Genomic DNA, 19,332 nt, shown 5'->3' on the forward strand with positions numbered 1-19,332 from the left:
TGAATTATTTAACACAGTTGAAAACTTTTGGAACAGGTAAAAAGTGATAATGAGAGAAATCAGGTATTTTTCTTATTTGACTGGCACAGACATCTCTGATGTGAAAACCTCTCCTATTAAGCCATGAGTGTGGTGACCAAACTTTTTAAGTTCCAAGTAGTCAAGCTCAGAACAGCAGTAGTTACTCCTACATTACACAAGGTTTAGAAGGAGCAGCAATGGTTAAATCCCAAACATTGAAATAACCAATGAGTGCTCTGGCAAGTTACTGTAACAGCTTATCCACATTTTGTTACAGAACAGCACCCAACTGCTGTGCTTGCATGGTAGAGCAAAATGTCTTAGAAATTCCAGTCTAAGTTAACATTCCTTATCTCCCCTGTGCTGTGTGAGTTATCACTGAAGTAATTTTAATTTAATTTAAAGTATGTGATTTTAATATTAGTTAATATTTCATTTCAAAACTTAGACAAGTCTTTGTAGCTTACCTGTTTATAAATCTTCTATTAAAATTACAAATGTCTTAGTACAGAGAATGAATTCATAATATAAATATATAATCACAATGAATTGGATTTCTGTATAAAAACACATTAGTGTTTCACTGTCATGCTCTCTAATAACCTGGACCAACATCATAATGTCTTCTTTTTAATATGTGCATTTAAACAAACTGGGTCAAGTACATCATGTCTTATTCATAAGCAGCTTAAAGTGTTCAGCAAGTAGAAGGAAAATGCTAAACTCTTTGGAAGTACCTATAAATTTAAGGTAAATTCATTCTGTTATATTAAGAAATATTAAATTTCAGGTAATTCCACCTTTTAAGGATATACAGATGATATTGATTTAAATTCTGCTATACTGTTTAAGTTCCAGTGTGGTTGCTACCATTTCATAGCTTTTTCAGCAGAAAAAAAGTGAATATAAATGCTTACCCTGATTCTGAAAACATTGAGCTAATTAACGTGGTTGGGTTTTATACAGATGGCAGCCTTAATATGAACAACATTTATGATAAACCTACAGAAACAATGCCTGGAGCAACTGGATCATTAAAAAAAGTATTTGTTAAGCATTATTCAGTCTTGGTTCTGAATTAATAAATAAAGGATTAAGGAGCAGTTATGTGAGACTTTAAGTATAGAGCGATAAAACAAACTCCTGCATTTCTGTGGTGTATATTTTATCTTAACTAGATGCAATTTACTTAAATAAGGCAATTTAATCAGTATTTAGTAAATTTGTCATTTGATATTGTAGAATCTTTCATCATATTTCACTTTAATCAAGAAAGGTAACACCTGTGGTTTATTCACAAAAGCTTCTTTTGTTAAATGAACACCCGCAGGCCATGAAGCAATTACATTTGTTGCTTGTACCAAAGTAGGAGGCACTTAAATAGACCTTAGTGGGGATAGATGAGAACTTGCAGACTTTATTCTTTTGTCCAGCACTGAGATTAGTTCTTATCATAGCTCAAGAAGGAAGCCTCTGAACTGAAAAGAGAAGATGGGAATGATTTATAGTTCTTAAGTTTGAAACTTTGATATTGCTGGAGGTGATGTGAATACCTGTGACCTTACAAAAGTTCAAACATCTACTCCCAGCTGATTGTATGTGCTGATGTTTTTTTGAGATTGCAGGACATTCATGTTTATAAGTCCCCTAGCAACTAGCAAATCACTAGCAAAAACTCCCTCAAGACAAAAAACCCAAACCACAGAAGCCTGTTTTCATTTAGTTGGGTTTGGGGGTATTCTTGAGGCAGATGATTTAAGTCTGTTAGCTTTATTTGCAATACATCAGTTTCCTAATATGTCAGTTAATGCAACACAGGGTTGTTCTTATCTCTTGGGTTTGAAGATATTTGAGTAATCAAAGAAAAAAAGTTTGGCATCATGTAAAGAGATCAAAAGAATATAATTATTTGATGATTTCCACCCCCCTCCTTTAAGTAAATTAATGTTTTATGCTGGTGAGTGTGCATCAAATACCTGCCCTGTACTTCAGTTTTGCCACTTTAACTGCACCACTGAAAAAATTCCAACAGCACTGCAAATTTTGCTGGTTTGTCACAGTAAAAGATGCTTATTTGGGGTGAAAGAGAATGAACTACTGCTTCAAGCTCAGTTGTTCCCAAGGATAGTGTTGTTCTTCTGGTCTAGAGCCTGGGGAGGGAGCAGAGTCTTGTCTGATGGGTGTCTTTCATTCTCACACATTTCAGCTGCACTGCAGATAACCGGTTCTGCCCGAGAACTGCCGTCCCTTGGAAGTAAATCCTCGGATAATCTGCACAGAACAGAGGCACAGGGCTTGCTGAGGCAGAGGGAGTGGCCTGCAGACAGTCAGAGGCAGCGTTTCACAGCAACCTGCACTGCTAAGGAATTGCTGCTTCTGCAGGAGTCTCCCCCTCGTTCTGGGAAAATCCAGCTGCTGGGCCTGTGAGACTTTCCTGTCTTTAGTTGTGGCCCTTGTAGGGGAGACCAGAAATGCTGCCCAGCCCAGGGCAATGTTTTTATCCCTCATCAGTGTGGATTTGTAGTCACTGTCCCTCTGTGTAGTGGACACTATGACTTTAGTGCTTCTTGGATACATTTAACTTTCCCTAAGAGGTCCATTGCCTGTCGGTACCAAAAATGCTGTGAGTTGTCACACAAGTGGCTTTCCCCTTTGCCTTGGCTTTTTTGGCAGCAGCAGCACATTGCTGTACAATTAATACATTCTTACTAAAAATACAAGCTTCCAACAGTTAATTTTATTTTTTTTTGTGAATATTATTCCCAGCTAGTGTGCTTGCAGAGTGTTTCAGATTGGGTCCTGTCTCTGCAAAGGCTGACACTCAAAGTGAAATATTTTCTGTGAGTAATCCCACCGAGATCAGTGATGTGCTGTAGTCATGGCTTGGTGCATGGAGCCTTGAAGGATTCTGGCACTGGTCTTTATTTCAAAGAGGTTTATACTATTGTTAATTTGTTTTTTAAATTCATGATTATGGCCTTCACTGGTATTTGGTTTTACATTTTCCTGTAATTCTTGTGATTTTTATTGCTTGTCTTAATTCTAGGTTGTAGTGAAGTGCCTAGATGATGGACAGACACCCTACAAAGGTATTACAGTGCATTATCCCCAGCTGAATCACACATTGTGACAGTACTCTTAATGCCAAATTCAGAGGTGTAGGGCCCAGTCATACCTATGAAGGAGAAAAATAACCTGAAATGCTAAATTTCAGGATATAGGAAGACACTTTACTGCAAATGTTCTACCTGGAATGCAAACTGTGAACATCTTGTCTAGACAAATAATTATTCCTAGTACTGGAAGCAGTTTTATGCCATTGCAGGCAAAAGTGATTTATTTTATTTTTTTGTAATTTTGGAGCTTGGTAGAAATACAGGAAGTGTTCTAAAAAGTTTTTGGATATACTTGAGTTATGGGTGGTTCTTTATTTTACACAGTAAAAGATGAGCATCACATTCTGCCTGTGAATTGGGAGAAGGGAGAAGGCACAGGAAGCAGAGCAGCACAAGGGGAGCTGGCAGGGAAACAGGAGCACATTGCAAGTGATGGTTTTGCAATAACATAAAATGTTAGCGTGGGCTTGCTTTCTATATTTAAGGAAAAAAGGTCTTCCTTTCAAAGCACAGGGAGTGCTTTGGGTGGGACCACTGAACTAAGCAAACATGAATACCCAACCACCCTGCTGGACATCCTGAACAGGCTGTGTTCCACGGAATCCTTGAGGAAAACAGCAGTGACAGCACATGCTCAAACAGAGACCTGTCAAAAACACAAGATGCATATTCTACACAGGTCGTTTGACTCTGGATAGAAGCTTCTTAAAATGTATAAATTTACTTCTGGTTGGTTTTTTTGCTTGCAAAGCTGCTTGGGTAGGAGGAGGGCCAAAGTCATCTAGCTGGAAGCAGCTGGCCTTCCCAGAGGAAGCCCTTCCAGGCATATGCCAGGAATCTGATCAGCCTACCAAACAACAAAGGTGACACAAGCTGAGTTGGGAATTCCTGCCTGGAAGGACTGGGAGAACAAGCAGTAGAGGAGCTTGGCTGAAGTAGTGCATCAGTTAAAAACAAAGGAGGTGGCATTCCTTTATACCAGAGCCTGTGGAAGATGGTACCAGTGGGTTTCAAAAGAGCTTTAGACATTGCTGTGTGTGGATTCTAAAATGCTGAGGGCAGGGTTTGTGCCCTCTGACACACCTAGAGCAGCTTTCCTGGGTGCCCCAGAAATACAGGGGCTGGCTGGGAGGGATGGGCAGCCTCTTTCTGCAGCGAGTGTTTCATTCTGCCACTGCCAAAGGTGACCTGTGGTGCCTCAATCCACAGCTGGCACATTTGCCATGGCTCAGCAAGAGCCTCAGATTAAAGACCAGGTTCCCAGGGAGTGTTACCTGACCAGGGACCTACAAGTGCCAATTGCAGTTTCCTCCAGTGGGGGACCTGGATTTATTCTTTCTGGTTTGCAACCAGCCTTTACTCTAGAGTGGTATTTCACTTTGCTTAATCTGTCACCCATGAACTCTCTCTTATGTAGACTATTGTGTTTAGAGCCTGCATGGCTCAATTCTAAAACTTGCATGCTACTTGTACTTTGAGTTTCATTTGAAATAGTTTATTTATTTAGTTAGTTTCTATATGTTTTTCCTCTGAATTGGGGTCGTAGTAAAGTTTCAAGTACATGCTTGGTTTTGGAAAAATTTATGTTAAAGTCCATATTAAATATTCTCTAGATTGAGGGTATGTTGCTTCATTTAAATTTTCAGCCTGGTTTAAAATTTTAGAAACAAAACCCAAATAGAAATGTAATTATTAAGTATTTTCTTTGGTAACTTGAAAGAGGTTATTTGTATCTGAAACATTTTTAAGAAAACATTACAAAATAGTATTGTATGTTCCAAGCAGATACCTTTGTTTAAGACTTGTAGCAGCAACTTTTTCACATATGAAAGCTTCATACTCTCACTTAGGTAACTATTACAGCTATGTTGCTATTTCTCATTTTGTCATTGAGTCAGCCAGTGAATGCCATGAATCTGTGGTATGTAATATAGTTAATGCATAATATATATGGGCAATGAAAGGTCTTTGTCATATAGTATAAGGTCACCATCATTAATTTTCAAATTATAAAAAGGGATTTGCTGTTTTGTGATCATCATTATTGCAATATAATGTGTTGTGGATTCTGCCTGCACATAGAATGAACTGTGATCTTAATTAGAACTTTGACAAGCCTACTCCGATAAAATGATGAGATTATTCGTAATTGATGTCACAATCAATTACCAGTTAGTTCATCATGAATCTACTAACAGGTCTAGCCTTGGTGCTGGCCCCAGGATGTTGATGAGTGTGTGGCTGCCCTGTTCATGCTGTTACTGCGACAGGAGGGCAGATTTTCAGTCAACATCCTAATGACCTCTTTTGAAGTCTATTAAATTAATGACCCTGTCACATTGGTCTAACCTCTTACATCTTCATTTTGGATTTTTTGTTGCAAACCATTGGTTTTTGAGCACATGATAGAAGAGATACTTTGGAGCACTCCCTCTCATCCCTCTAAATCTGGCAGTGGGTCTTACTGGACTCAATAAAATTTAGTTCATTACACAGTCATGAAATACAGAGCACAGAAATCAGGAAAAACACTGTAAAGCAAACTCTGCTTAAATCATTCTGTTCTGGTTTCTTTTTACATTTCAATCTTGCTTAATCATAGGTGCCTAAAGGACATGTTTGGTTAGAAGGTGATAATCTCAGGAATTCTACAGATTCCAGGTACTACGGACCTGTTCCTTACGGGCTGATAAGAGGACGAATTTGTCTTAAGGTATGTGAATTTATCCTATCTAAAAATGAATACATTTTTAATGTGTGGATGTTAGGTATTGAAACTTGCCTCCCCAGCTGTCTGGCCAAGGGAAAGCAATTCCTGTAAAGGAAAGCATGAACACTCCAACCCTGCTGTAAAAGGATAAATCGACAATGACGCGGTTTTTGGAGGAAGGACTTTGGAGCAGCACTGAGCAGTCACTGCTACGAAAATGGAACCAATTATTTTGCAAGCAAATCCACACATGATAAAAACACAAATGTTCACACATACACCCTACTGCACAGATGTACACCCATGCTTACTTTGCTTCTTGCCTCTCTGCAAAATGGTTTTTCACTGTTTTAGCTCTGTGGTCCAAAAAACAAAATGGAGGAAAAGATTCTCTTTCCAGGACTTGCACACGTACTTTGTACATGTAACCTGGCCTTGCTGCTTCTTAAACTCAAAAAATGTTTTGCAGGAATATTGTACTGTATAAACCATCATGGTTCCTTCTCCTGCTTCAACAATTCTACAACTTTATTTCACACTACATTATTTTTTCATATTATCTGTATTACTAATTTACTCTTTTACTAAAAAGAAGAAACGTAACACAATTTCCTCTCCATTAAAAGTTTAATCTAAGAAACAGGGGGAATGTGTATTACACACTTATGCACCTGCTTTTAGAAAGCTGGATTTAAAGTTGTGCATTCAGAACAATACAAAAGGTTTTCTCCATATACTTCAACACATCCACAAACCCGTAATTTAGCACACCTGTATTACACAGGGAAGATTAGATCTTTCCAGTTTAACAAATCCTTGTAGCCTTAATTTATGTATTGTAATGCATATTGTAATTTATTGTATTTATGAACACAATTTGGGACTTCTCAAAAAAAACAAAAAAAAGAAACCCATGCAGCTATTGAGCACAATCAGTAATTGCTTTCTAAAACACGGCCCCCTCAGCCCTACTGGCAAATTTTGGGTGTTCTCAGTTTCCCCTGGCTCACATTTGCTCTGAGTTCTTCCCTGATGTTTACTTGGGGCTCTGCCCCTTCTCCTGCTGTCTGCTTCACCCTGGACACCAGAGGGGAAAATGCTGATTCCCAGCAGGGCTGTTTTTATGGCCCAAGTTTTAGCCTGGATTATTGACTGCTAAGAGACAAAGGATGCTAATCTGCTGCCACTCTTCTAATGAGAGTCTGGCAGTAATAATGCAAAAGCATTTCTCCAACCTGATACTCAGGTATAGAAAAGCTGCTGTTTACTACTTTAAGGGGACTGTTAGCAAATTTTGGATATATCAGGAACCTGGTGTGTATGGACAGCTAGAATTAGTCACAGTATCTCTCCACAGTAATAGATTTTCTGTCCAGCTTGTGCCCTGACAAGGAAGGTGTTTGAAAGACCTTAATGAAGTGACTGATAAGACTGAAATCAAAGTAAACTCTGTAAAATGAGTGAAACTCACACACAGATAATTCATATTGAAGCACTACCTTAGGACTCTGCAGCATTGTCTGTTAAAAAAGATATTACGCAATCACTTGATACTTAATTAAAATAATTTAACCAGATTTTACAGTAGTTGTTAATGACAGTGGCATAGAGCAATGATTATTCAAGTTTTCATGAGATTTAATATGGTGCCTAACCAAAGCAAAAATGAATTTGTTCTTCAGGTGAGTGTTTATAGTTGGGTTATGACAAGTCACAAGAGCATACAGTGATGTTGCTGCTGCTCACTGCAGCAGATCCAGACTGCACTGGGGTGGCTGACCACAGGCCAGGAAACCTCTGTGTGCTCTTAACACAGCCCCCTGCAGCTTTGGCTTCTCTTTCATCCAACAGTTTTCACTGCCTTCAGAATGGAAGCTTTTGTGACTTTACCTTACAGTGGATTTTGGAGAAGCAGATGTAACAGTGCATTTCAGTGCTAAGTTACTTTTTTAAGAATGGATACTAAAAAAAACCCCAAATGAAATCTGGAAGTCATGGATTTCAACAGAAGAGAGTGAGTTTAGCCAACCTAGCTGGCTGAATTTGTTTTGCCAAGGATAGGTTGGCTATTCTTGGCTGAATTTGTTTAGCCAACCTATTCTTGGCAAAACATGAATGTTTATCTCAAGTTTAGACTGAAGGTTCTCAGTCAGTGTTGGTGCACCAGTTTTTAACCCTTACAGGAATACCAACACGTGACTTCTGTCTGCTCCTTTTCCTCCCGGCCACCATATGCCCTCCAAACACAAGGTGATTCCATAAAGGGCTGCTGAAATCAAAGCAGCTGCAAATTCAGTAAAAGCACTGGGAATCCCACTCATGCTCCATCCTGTCCTGGGTAGGATATCCTGTGCATTCCCTGGATTTAGGCTCCATGTCAGAGCTAGACCTGTGGTGTATCTTCAAAAGAGCTAGTTAGCCCCATTTGTGCCCCGTCCATCAGATCAAATCTATCTATGTAGGCCAAAGCAAAGAGGGCAAAGAGCTGCTAATTGGAAGAGCCAGTCTGAATGAGCAAGTCACAGTCAACTTCTGTCAGAACTTTAAAGGACTCGGAATTACGACAGAGTGGCATGTCTTTGTTTCACAGAGGAGGGATTTCCATCTCTTTCCAACTCCAGTATTGTTTCTCAGGTTCTCCCTACATGCAGACTAGATAAAACATCATTTTAATTCTAATTCTACCACTAAGATCACTGTGACAAATTTCAAGCCACACTGTCAAAGCAACATTTAAAGCTAATTTGATTGCTTTCATTGAAAGAGTCAAGTTGCAGTAGGTGTGATTTGAGTTGCCTGAAATGAGATTTGTGCTGGACTGAACAGACAAAAAAACTTCCTTCTCCAGGCCTTTACTGAGATCAGCTTGGATTTGTTATATGGGATATTTTTCTTTCCTTTTACTTCTGTTTGCCTTGAAGGCCAAACAAAGACTTGACACCCAGCCTGCAGCCAGCACAGGCCCTCTGGACAGCCTTGAATTCTGCAGCTTTGCTGCTAACCAAGATCACAAATACCCTTCTGTTGTTGGACTGTATCTGTATTTTTGTGTGGAACTTAAAATAGCTCACCAGCTGATCAGCACAGAGACATCACCTCTGTGGTTCTGTGTATCAGCAGCTGTTCCTCGTGCTCCTCCCCAACTGCACAAGGATTTTCTAAGATCTTGCACAAGAGCCTTTTAATGGTGCACAGAACTTGAGGTCCTGAGCACGACTCATCCTTCTTCCTTCCTGAGGGCCCCGGCAGCTGGGGCACGGAGCTGTGCACAGCCCCAGCCAGGAGGGAGCTGCTGCTGCCTCCTGCCATGCCTGTCCTCAGCTGCCTCAGCCTCTTCTGACATGGCCTTCCGTGCTGGGAACAAATCCTAGGGGTAGAAATAACCCAACCTTTGCTTCCTCTTTTAAATGAGACAATTACTCTTTCACTCCACACAGAAAGCGGCAAAGGCTCCTTCTGTGCTGTGGCTGCTCCATGAACTCAGAGTTGCTGTTAGGTTGCTGTTCTTATGCCTTAGGACCAAATTCTATGGATAAAATAAGCAAGATAAAGAAAATACTGACAGATGGTTTGGAAACAAGATTGTGCTCCACCTTTCTCTGTCTAGGCCGCTTCATCTTGGGCAGGGGCTGTGAAATTTTTATGGGATTAGAGGGCATTGATTCCTCAGTATCATCTTTCCCTTCTTCCTGCTGAGGCCCTTGTGCCATCTTTGAAAGAACATCTTGCCAAGAGACAGACATTCAAAGGAGACAAAAGACAATGAATAAATCAATGTGCTTGCTTTCCTATTACTTTTTTTTTGCATCCCAGACCATCCTACATGTAGTTAATGACTGTGCAGAGCAAAGTTCTCCTGGGAGCATTCAGTACATGAACAGCCATACAGTTAACTTCTGGAGAGAAGATGTGTTTGTTGGTCAGCATCATTGTCTGACACCTGTACTTGGTGATGAATTATGCTCTTTTGTAAATTACTGTCCCCTTCTCCAAAGAGGAGCCCCTCAGTCCAGAGCCCGGATGGTGCCAGGCACTCCACCCCTTCATTCCTCTTTGTATAAATTTACCTGTAGCCAAAAGATCTTTCAAAGGCCCATCTTGAAAATACAAATGTACACCTCACCACGGGGAGGACCATATGTGTGGTACTTCTTTCCTCCTAGATGGACCAAAAAACACATACCTTTTGTCTTTAAAGTCATGAAGAGCTTTACAAGCTAGAAAACACTGAATTGGAAAGGCACTCTTTAGGAACATATTTATTTCCAAGGATGAAAAAAGCAGTGGAATTTGTGAGGCTCTCCACAGCAAATCATGCCCTGTATAAATTATCAAGTTCACACTATGGAACAGTTCCCTGTAATACACAGTATTTATTACTCCCAGTAACAGAAGCACATCAGTGAGCAAAGTTCTTTACCAAGGAGAGAAAAAATTTTGCTGTTTGTGAAACAATTACAAGTGAAAAAACTGAATTTTGAATTGTGATTAAAATCTTTTCAACTGTGCTTTATTTTACAGATATGGCCTCTGAATGACTTTGGATTTCTACGTGCAAGCCCCAATGGCCACAGATTTCTTGATGATTAAAAGACTTAAGTTACTATTGACAGTTTTCATAGTATTTTCTACTAAAATGAATGGAACTATTTTTGTTTAGAATAAACAGAAATATTACTTGACAAAGATGTCTCTTTCTGAGATTACACCTAACTTCAGAGTGGGAATGATACACTTGTGTCGCCAACAAAAACGATGTGCCTTTTGCTCTGCTTCCTCTGGCGAGCCACAGGGAGTGCTTGGATTTATGGGAGGTTCTGGGGTTTTGTTCCAAGCCAAGGTCAGCACTGAGTGAGGATGGAAAAGGCACAGTGCATTTATTGTGTTGTCACACAGCCAGAGCCAGCCCCTGCATCAGCAGGTGGTGCTGGGGCTGGCACTGGGCACAGCACAAGTGGGGTTCCAGATCTGCTGGTCACTCCCAGGAGTGCTGCCCAGTGGGGCCAGAGCACAGCTTCCTCCTTAGCCTTCCTCTCAGGAATGATGACTCCATTTGTTCTGACGATGGAGAGCCTCAGCTCAACACGTGCTCCTGTTCCAGGCTGCCCAGGTGATGTCACTGTCACAGGGCAGGGCACAGCCAGCAGCCCTGTTCCTCAGCACTGGGACACCCAGCTGCCAGCCTCTGCCTCCTCCTTCTAGGCTCCAGTCCTTGAGAGGGTTACATGAACTTAAATATTTAGCTTATAAATAGAAAATGTTCCTGTTTCCCACTGCTGAACCTTGCTCTTCATTATCTTCAAAGCAGTCTCACATCTGTCCCTCCTGATTGAATTTTGTCATCTGAGCTGTTAAAAGGATTTCACCTAAGAGGAAGGGCCCAAGGTACAGCTGCTTCAGACTGAAACTGAAAGAACCTACTCTGTTGTTTGCTGGGGAAGAAACATTTAGATCAGGAGACACATTCCAGTTGTACAGAACTCTGCTCTGGGTTGGAGGTGTTTAATAATGAGCTCTTCAGCTGCAGAAGGAAAATCCAAGGCTCACGTCTGCAGAGCTGTGTAAGCAAAAGGGCACTTGTCATTTTTAAGCCTGAATGAACTTATTCTTGTAGTGCCCCCTCTTTTCTTTAACATACATTTCTTTAGCAGATGCTGTCCCTTGTTTGTCCAGTCTTTTGAAAAGTTTGTAACACTCAATGTGCTTCACTGAAACAATCATTGCAGGATCTCAATAACAAGTGAACATGTGTCGCAACAAACCAAAGACACATCTTTGGTTTCACTCCTGAAGACACTGTAATTCCCACCACATCGACAGGAGAGAGTGTAGAGTTGTTCATCTGCCAAAAAAGAAAATAAAAACACCTTTACTGCTAGAGAAGAAGCAAAAATTTATTTGGAATTTTCTTCACAAAGCTGCTCTTAACAAATAACCTCCCACTGCTAGATTGTAAATATCAGTATCTGTACTACCATTTATAGCTCAAAAAATAATCTCAAAATGTTTCAGTGACTGAGGTATTCTTACACTAAACAACCAAGGCTAGTGGAGTGTCTTAAAAAAAAACAACCCAGTAATAACAAGGTGCACATCTGTGAAATGGATGATACTAAAGGAAAAAGCTAAGTGGTGTTAGTCATATGTGTGACAGATCAAGGATGCTTCCAAAACAGGCTGCTAAACCAAGAACCAAAACAAAAGAGAGGAAAGTAGGGGTTTCCCCCCCAGAACTTAAAAAAAAAAAAAATTAAAAAATCAGCCATTTATTCCAAAAGCAATTAAACAAGAAAAGGCAGAGCAATAGACAGGAGGGAATAACAGTGGCAGATGAAAAAAGAAACACAGGCATTCTACCATCATGGGACGAGGAAGAAGATGCACAAGAAATAGGGGAAAAACCTATGACCTCTCAATTATACGAGAAAAGAGCTGGGTGAAAAGTGGTACTGCAAGTGAGGGTGGGGAGAAGTGATGTAGATGGAATGGAAAACAAATGTAACAGAAGGGTAAATTCTAATCCAGGTAACCTCAGAGAGCAAAACAGTTTTGTCCCAGGAAATACAGCACTTCAAGTAAGACAACAATGGTGCTAGATGCAGAAAAAAATGAACAGGGACAATGAAAAGCATTAGGAACCAGCAGCAAGGCACTCATACCTTCATTCCAGGACATCTCCTCAAGATAAATCTGTGCATGAAGTGGCCCTTCTTTTGTCAGGTTATCTTCTATAAAACAAACATGACAGATGTTCAGTCTTTTCTGATAAATTATAGTTTTATATACCTAGCAGTCAATGTGATCCCTACTTAGACCACTGTATCAGTTCAAAATGAAGTTCTCTAGAATTTTAGTTTCCATTTATCTGCACAAGCTGGAAAATGTCCTCTAGTAGCCAGGAGAAATAAATAGTGACAATGTATTACTGAATTAAGACCCTGAAACCAACACTTCTGCACTTCTAGGAAACACATCCCACTTCTAGGAAATTAGGGGCAAACTTCTGTTTTGATGTAGAAGCCTTTCAAAACCTGGCTGTAACTCCAACTCCACGGGCTGAAATGGTGAAGGTCTGCTAACCTGTACTTTCCACGGTTTTGTGGGACAACTGAGGTCCAAAGGGACCTCTCAAGATCACCTATCAAAGCTTCCTGCAGGAGTAGGTTGGAGCAAGCTGATCAGGATGGGCCATGTCTGGGCATATTTTAAATATCTCCACAAAAGGAGACTTCTCAGTATCTCAGTATCTCTCAGCCAACCTGTTCCTCCTTAGAAAGGAGAAGCCAAATAAAAACTTTCCAATATGCACCAAGGGAATGCTGTGTGTGACAACACCACTGAGATTCCTGCAAAGAAAGAAATGCAAAACACTCACAGGGAAAGACCAGTCCAAGTACTCTTTTATGGCAGAGTCTCTGAGCAGAGAGAAAATCAAGTTCTGGCCTGAGAGATCTGCTGCCATTCGATCCCCCAGACTCTTCCAACGTTGAGTACAGCAAGAAATGGAAAGTGTACAACACAACTGACAGCATCAAATGCAAAGTGTGCACTACAAATTGGTACTTTTGCCATTTATCAGCAACTCATATTTGATGCACACAGTTCATAGCAACTTCTTCAGCTTAATAATGAGAGCTTGTTATCAAAGTTAAAAGTGAAGCCATAAAAAGTAATATCTAAGAAGTGAAAAAAAGACATAAACCCCTTACAACTTAATGACACAAAACCTCCCAGCTGCTGCCTGACCCCTGAAAGCTCCAGCTCTCCAAATGCTGTATTTTGAAGAACAAGAAATGCCCAAAAGCTGAACTACAGGACATACAGAGATGCCTTGGGTTTGGCAAGACTCAGGAGCTCAGTGTCTATGTACAGTTTAAATGAGGTTGCTCTTGAGGTGTTCCTCCTGTTGGAGTGGTGAATTTTTAAGCCTGTTTATAGTTTAGTAGCTTTTGAGAGCATAGAGGGTGTTCTACAGCTTTCTTTGAAAAGCTGGCAGTGAAATAATGTCTTATTCCAGAAGTTTTGAGCACTTGCAGGAAAAATCAGAGGCCCAGATTATGCTGTTTTAATTCCCAAGAGATTGCCCTACTTAATCCCTATATTCTGAGTGCTTCCCAGCTTCTTATGTGCAACTTGTAACTTCCATGTAACTTCTTTGCTCTGGCCTGATGAGCAGAACTGAGGGACTTTGCAGCCCTCTCTCCAGTAGCAGCCCAGAAAAACTGCCCCTCTACAACCTTCATCTGATCAGGTCATGGAGAATTCCCTCCTTTATCACCACATCCCAAGCACCAAGTATGAAATCCCAGTCTTTCTTCTGCAACTTGCCGTTCTATTTTCAACTGAAATGTACATTATACATGCCTGGGAATGAGCCTCATCTAAATTAGTTCTAATGAAAGCAATCAAGTGGGACACACAGGAAATAATGACAGGATCAGTACAGCCTCTTTGATGTTACCTTTGCTGAACACCTATTTGGTAATGAAAAGGTCAGAACCAAAAGAAAATTAACCTGCTCAGACCCAGTGCTTTACTACTTTCAAAAGAAAGGGAAAAAAATCAGCAGGAGCATAATGATGGAAGAAAAGGGGAAAACACAGCAGTTATATGGAGTAACAGCATTTTCCTTGCACCTGATCAGAACATCAGTTAAGTGATTCACATTAGTGAGGTGTCAAAGTACAATAAAGGATCAGATGGCCTCAGCTCATCCCAAGTAACACCAATGTTACTGGGAGTTTGCTTGGTACAAGCTACAAACCATGAGGACTGGAATGGTGAATGCCCTGAAGACACCCACAAAAGCAGCAAGAGGCCTTTCCCCCAGCAGGCCTTGCTTGAAGGAGAATCCTTCTTTTCTCTGAGGAAAAAAACATTAAAAAACCAGAGATCAAAATCAAGTTACTTATCTGGCTCACCACTGTGATCAAATAAGACCATACAGTGAGAACAGTATGAAAATGGCAAATGCTCCCTATTTCACATGTTTATTTTTAATATTGGGAAGAAACACAATTTTAACAAAGGGAAAGGATCTCAGGTTATAGAATGAAAAGATTTGCATCTACAGGTAACAAAAAAGTTGAGTTAGAAAACTTCCAGAGTTTCCTATTTGGAATTAATGAAGCAGGATTTCTCTCAGAACAACTTTTATAGGATTGGTGGTGGGTCATGCCTCGCTGCTAGAAAGTACAAAAAGGGAAGATGGGCCATGAGCCACCTGAAGAGAACTGGTAGGATGCAAATTCCCATACTTTAACTGTGATTCATAGAACCACAGCATCATTTATGTTGGAAAACACCTTTGGGATCATAGAGTCCAACCACTAAAGCCTAATGAAGAAGCAGTTGAGGAAAAGTCTGCTCTTCTATTCCAAACATGGTATAATACAAAGCCCAGGGAACAGAATTTCTACAAAGCTTTTCTAATTCATCCCTGAAATTGTAATTTTGAAAATAATAATAAAAAAACCAAACCCAACCAACAGGCAAAATGAATCCTTCTCACAATTCCCAGGCTGAAAAGAGATTGTTATTCCCCATCTGATGCTCAGATCCTGAGGGATCAGGCACAGCATCGCCAGGTAAGGGTGGGATTGTCCTGCTCTGCTCTGAGCTGGGGTGGCCTCACCTCAAGTCCTGAGGCAGTTTTGAGCTCCTCAATATAAAAAAGACATTAGTCCACCAGAGAACATCCCAAGGAGGCCACGAGGAAGGTGAAGGGCCTTGAGGGGAAGCCGTGTGAGGAGCGGCTGAGGGCGCTTGGTTTGCTCAGCCTGGAGAGGAGACTGAGGGGAGACCTCATTGTGATCTTCAACATCCTCAGGATGGGAAGAGGAGGGGCAGGTACTGATCTCTTCACTCTCTTGGCCAGGGACAGGACTCAAGGAAATGGCCTGAAGCTGAATTGGGAGGCTTAGGCTGGATATCAGGAAAAGGTTCTTCACCCAGAGGGTGGCTGGGCACTGAACAGGCTCCTCAGGGAACTGCTCACTGCACCAAGGCTGAGTGAGCTCAAAGAGTGTTTGGACAACGCTCTCAGGCACAGGGTGATTCTTGGGGTGTCCTGTGCAAGGCCATCAGTGATCCTCCCAAGTCCCTTCCAACTCAGCATATTCTTTGAAGTCTGAAATCTACCAAAAAATATTGCTCTTTTTTATTAGTACTCTTGACTTCACACATAATCCAGTAACAGCTCTTGTCAGGCAGTTTTGCACACTGCATTTATTTGCCTGTCTGGTTCAAGCAGGAGGAACATTTTCCAGAGTTGAACAAAGCTTTTTTATTTTCTAGGTCTCTTACTAAATGCATTACCCAGCCTAACACACCTTGAGACAGAAACAGAGGTAATCACTTACTTAAAAACAGAGGCACGACCCACTGTGAATTTGCAACCTAATGGCTCTCACAGTGATTCAGCTTTCTTAATCTGAAAAATTCCTCATTTCATCTGCATCATTGCTATTAAAACCACGGCTCCTTGCTGCTGTTTGTCTGAAGTAAACTGGTGTCCCATTTTCACTCCCTGGCTGAAAGAGGGTGGGAATTTACCAGTGCTGAGTTCCGTGGTGGCCTTGCACGTGATGTCTGTAAAACTCTGTGTACAGAGCTGTCATTTCTGAAACACACCCTGAACATACAGGGGGAAACGCGAGGACCTCGTGAAACGAATTTTAATTCCCCAGCAGCACAGCCTGCCTGGCTTTGCCATCTATTGGATTTGTCTGACAACAAGAGGTGAAAGGATTCTGCAGCTCCATTGTCTCAACTGCAAGATCTAAGAAAACACTGGCAGGCTCATCAGAGAGGTTTATGAGCCTGCAATTCAAAGAGATTAAAAGGAAAAATCTACTGAGATTCTTTCAGGCTACAGAACAACATTAAATAACTATTAGCAGCTTGGTTCAGTAAAGCTTTACTAGAGCCCTTGCTGGGTCATTCAGAAATTGTAAAAGAGAAAAGGTATTTAAGTTTCACTTGGAGATACAATAAATATTTCTTGGGTATTTAAGGCTGAGTTTTAGGGAAAGAATTGCAAGCAGTAAATGGAAATTCAACCCTTTTAACAGTTTATGGTTATAGTAAAAATAGTCATAATACTTGAAAGATTTTTCTAGCTCTTTATCAGGCATACATACTTAGGATTGATTTTTTTTTTTCAAACCAAACACAATTAAACTTCAAGATATGTACTGTCAGTCAAATACCATTCACAGTATCTATTCTGCAGAAAAATCACCACGAGTTTTCACAAATTAATTTTTTCTAATAAGCTTTTCAGTCTTAAAGTGATTACTTAAATTTAAGTCTTTTCAGTTAATTTAAAACAATCCCACTTAATTTGAAATTTTAACAAAGTCATGTGTTAAGAATTTTCATAACAAAGAGATATGTTTTTTATAAAAATACCAAAACAATCCTGCCCCACTTGTTGCAGATGAGATTTAAAATCCAAGAGTTCAAAGGCTTGTGCTCCAGCTGAGGGGCTTCAGCCATAAATCCATGGCTGGAGAAGGAATATACACTCCTGTCACGTACAGAGCATAACCTGGCACACTGCAAAACCAGATCTTGTCAGCAAAGCTTGTATTAGTGAGCAGATATTACAAAATGAGCTGTTTTAGGCTAAGTACAATTTTTTATGTTGTGCCTCACTGCCTGATGGAAAGGAACAGAGAGGATGGAACCAGAGCCATTCTCAGAGGCACAAGCAATTCCAGTTAAGAGCCTGGAATTCCTCATGCCTAAGAACTGACACATGAACAAAACAGAAATTATGTTGGAATGTTACTCCTGTATGAAAATTGTATCTACAATATTCTTCTAGAAGTGTTAATTTAAAAACTGAAAACCCAAAGGAGGTATGTGCCAAGATGTGAAAACTCCTTCCTCCACCCTATGAACCCTTGGAGGCTACAGGAAAGATGGAGAAGGAGTTTTTACCAGGGCATGTAGTGACAGGACAAGAAAGAATGGATTCAAACTCAAAGACTGCAGATTTTCATTAGATAGTGGGAAAAAAATATTTGGCTGTGAGGGTGGTGAGGCCCAGGCTGCCCAGAGAAGCTGTGGGTGCCCAAGGCCAGGCTGGATGAGGCTCTGAGCAACCTGGTCCTGCAGGTGTCCCTGTCCTTGGTGGAGGGGCTGGAACAGGCTCGTCTTTAAGGTATTTTCCAACCCAAAGCATTTGGTGATTCTGTGAGTTATGGACATCTGTGTCCATCCTCATGTGGAAATGGATAATCCTTGACTGAACCTCACTAGAGCCATACATAGAAAAAAAAAAAAAAAACACCCTAGATTCTTAAATCTGCCGGCCAAAATCATATACAAAGCAACTGGTTTTTTAGTGTTGATTCCATTACTAGCTTTGATTTATTTTCTATATTCATCACCAGAAATGAATCTAAGGCACCAATTCATTGATTTAATTTTGTGACCTTTCTGCTAATCAACCATTAATAGTTACAACATAAAATCAATCAATAATTAAGACATGAAATGAATTCATATTATTACCTTGGTGATGTGATTGTTTAGCTACAGCTCCCTTGTATACATCAACAAAAATGCAGAAATGTTGCAGGGCTGCTACAAAGGGCCCTGGGTAGGATATAGAGATGGGCTGGCAGGGACATCAAAGAGTGAGAGACTTCTCAGAGGTGCACACAGGAAGGAAGAGAAGTGAAAGGCACAAGTTGTGAAGTCCTTATATATGACTTGAGAGAAGCAAAACATGTTTTGGTTGGTTTGGGGTTAGGTTTTTGTTTGTTTGGTCTGTTTTTCTACCATGAGGGTGTTCAAACACTGGAAATGCTGCCCAGAGCAGCAAGGATAGAGAATCTCCATCCTTGGAGACAGTAAAGCTAGGCTGGAGAAGGGCTGAGCAAATGACTATAAGGACTGGCTTTAGGTAGGAGATTGATCTGGATGGCTGTGATAAGCTCTTCCAGCCTGTGAGATTCTCTGATTCTGTGAGAAGTTTTTCTTCTTTACAGCTGTGACACAAAAGCATGAACTTTCAGGGTTCAGATGATTTCTAACATGAAAAATGTGAAACAGGTTTCATCCACACTAAAAACTTTTGGTAATTATCAGAGTCAAGCTTGATTTTAATTGCATATTCATCTTTTTTTAAATGAGATATCAAACAAAGAATGGAAAAATCTAAGAAAAAAATCTATTGACAAAAAAAGCCAAGTCCATTCTTTATAGGTAAATTGTTATGCAGATTTTTTGTTCCCATCCCTCAAATTTTTCACAGGGACTGTAAGCAAAATATTCACCATCATAAAAAGGTATTCTTTTATGACAAAACAATGAATTGGAAAAAAAAAATCAGAAAACATAAAAAAAGACAGTTCTTATAAGATTTCCAGATCAGAAAAAGTTGGATAAGTATTTAGCCTAACCTCTGAACAGTCTGTGGTTTGTCCCTTCCCCTTTAATGCTATGGCCTGAAGGCACAAAAAAAATTAGATT

The 19,332-nt window shown here is 40.3% G+C and overlaps 2 protein-coding genes across 3 annotated transcripts in view; one reads left to right on the plus strand and one right to left on the minus strand.

The window, feature by feature from the left end:
* IMMP1L (inner mitochondrial membrane peptidase subunit 1) overlaps positions 1–10,533 on the plus strand; it is a 30,906-nt gene extending 20,373 nt beyond the window's left edge. For both annotated transcript variants that reach the window (XM_005530274.3, XM_005530273.3), the window contains exons 5-6: positions 5,740–5,850; positions 10,369–10,533. In XM_005530274.3, coding sequence (XP_005530331.1) covers positions 5,740–5,850; positions 10,369–10,437 — 180 coding nt within the window. In that variant the 3' untranslated portion in view covers positions 10,438–10,533. The remainder of the gene's footprint in view (positions 1–5,739; positions 5,851–10,368) is intronic.
* The window catches only part of DNAJC24 (DnaJ heat shock protein family (Hsp40) member C24), a 34,664-nt gene continuing 25,423 nt past the window's right edge, over positions 10,092–19,332 (minus strand). The window contains exons 4-5 of the mRNA XM_005530275.3: positions 12,507–12,575; positions 10,092–11,689 (exon numbers count right to left, since the gene is read on the minus strand). Of these exons, the coding sequence (XP_005530332.2) occupies positions 11,565–11,689; positions 12,507–12,575 (194 nt within the window). The 3' untranslated portion in view covers positions 10,092–11,564. The remainder of the gene's footprint in view (positions 11,690–12,506; positions 12,576–19,332) is intronic.

This window comes from Pseudopodoces humilis, chromosome 7, assembly GCF_049639895.1.
Source record: "Pseudopodoces humilis isolate 2021_Gansu_Grassland_sample_001 chromosome 7, ASM4963989v1, whole genome shotgun sequence".
Taxonomy (NCBI): Eukaryota; Metazoa; Chordata; class Aves; order Passeriformes; family Paridae; genus Pseudopodoces; species Pseudopodoces humilis.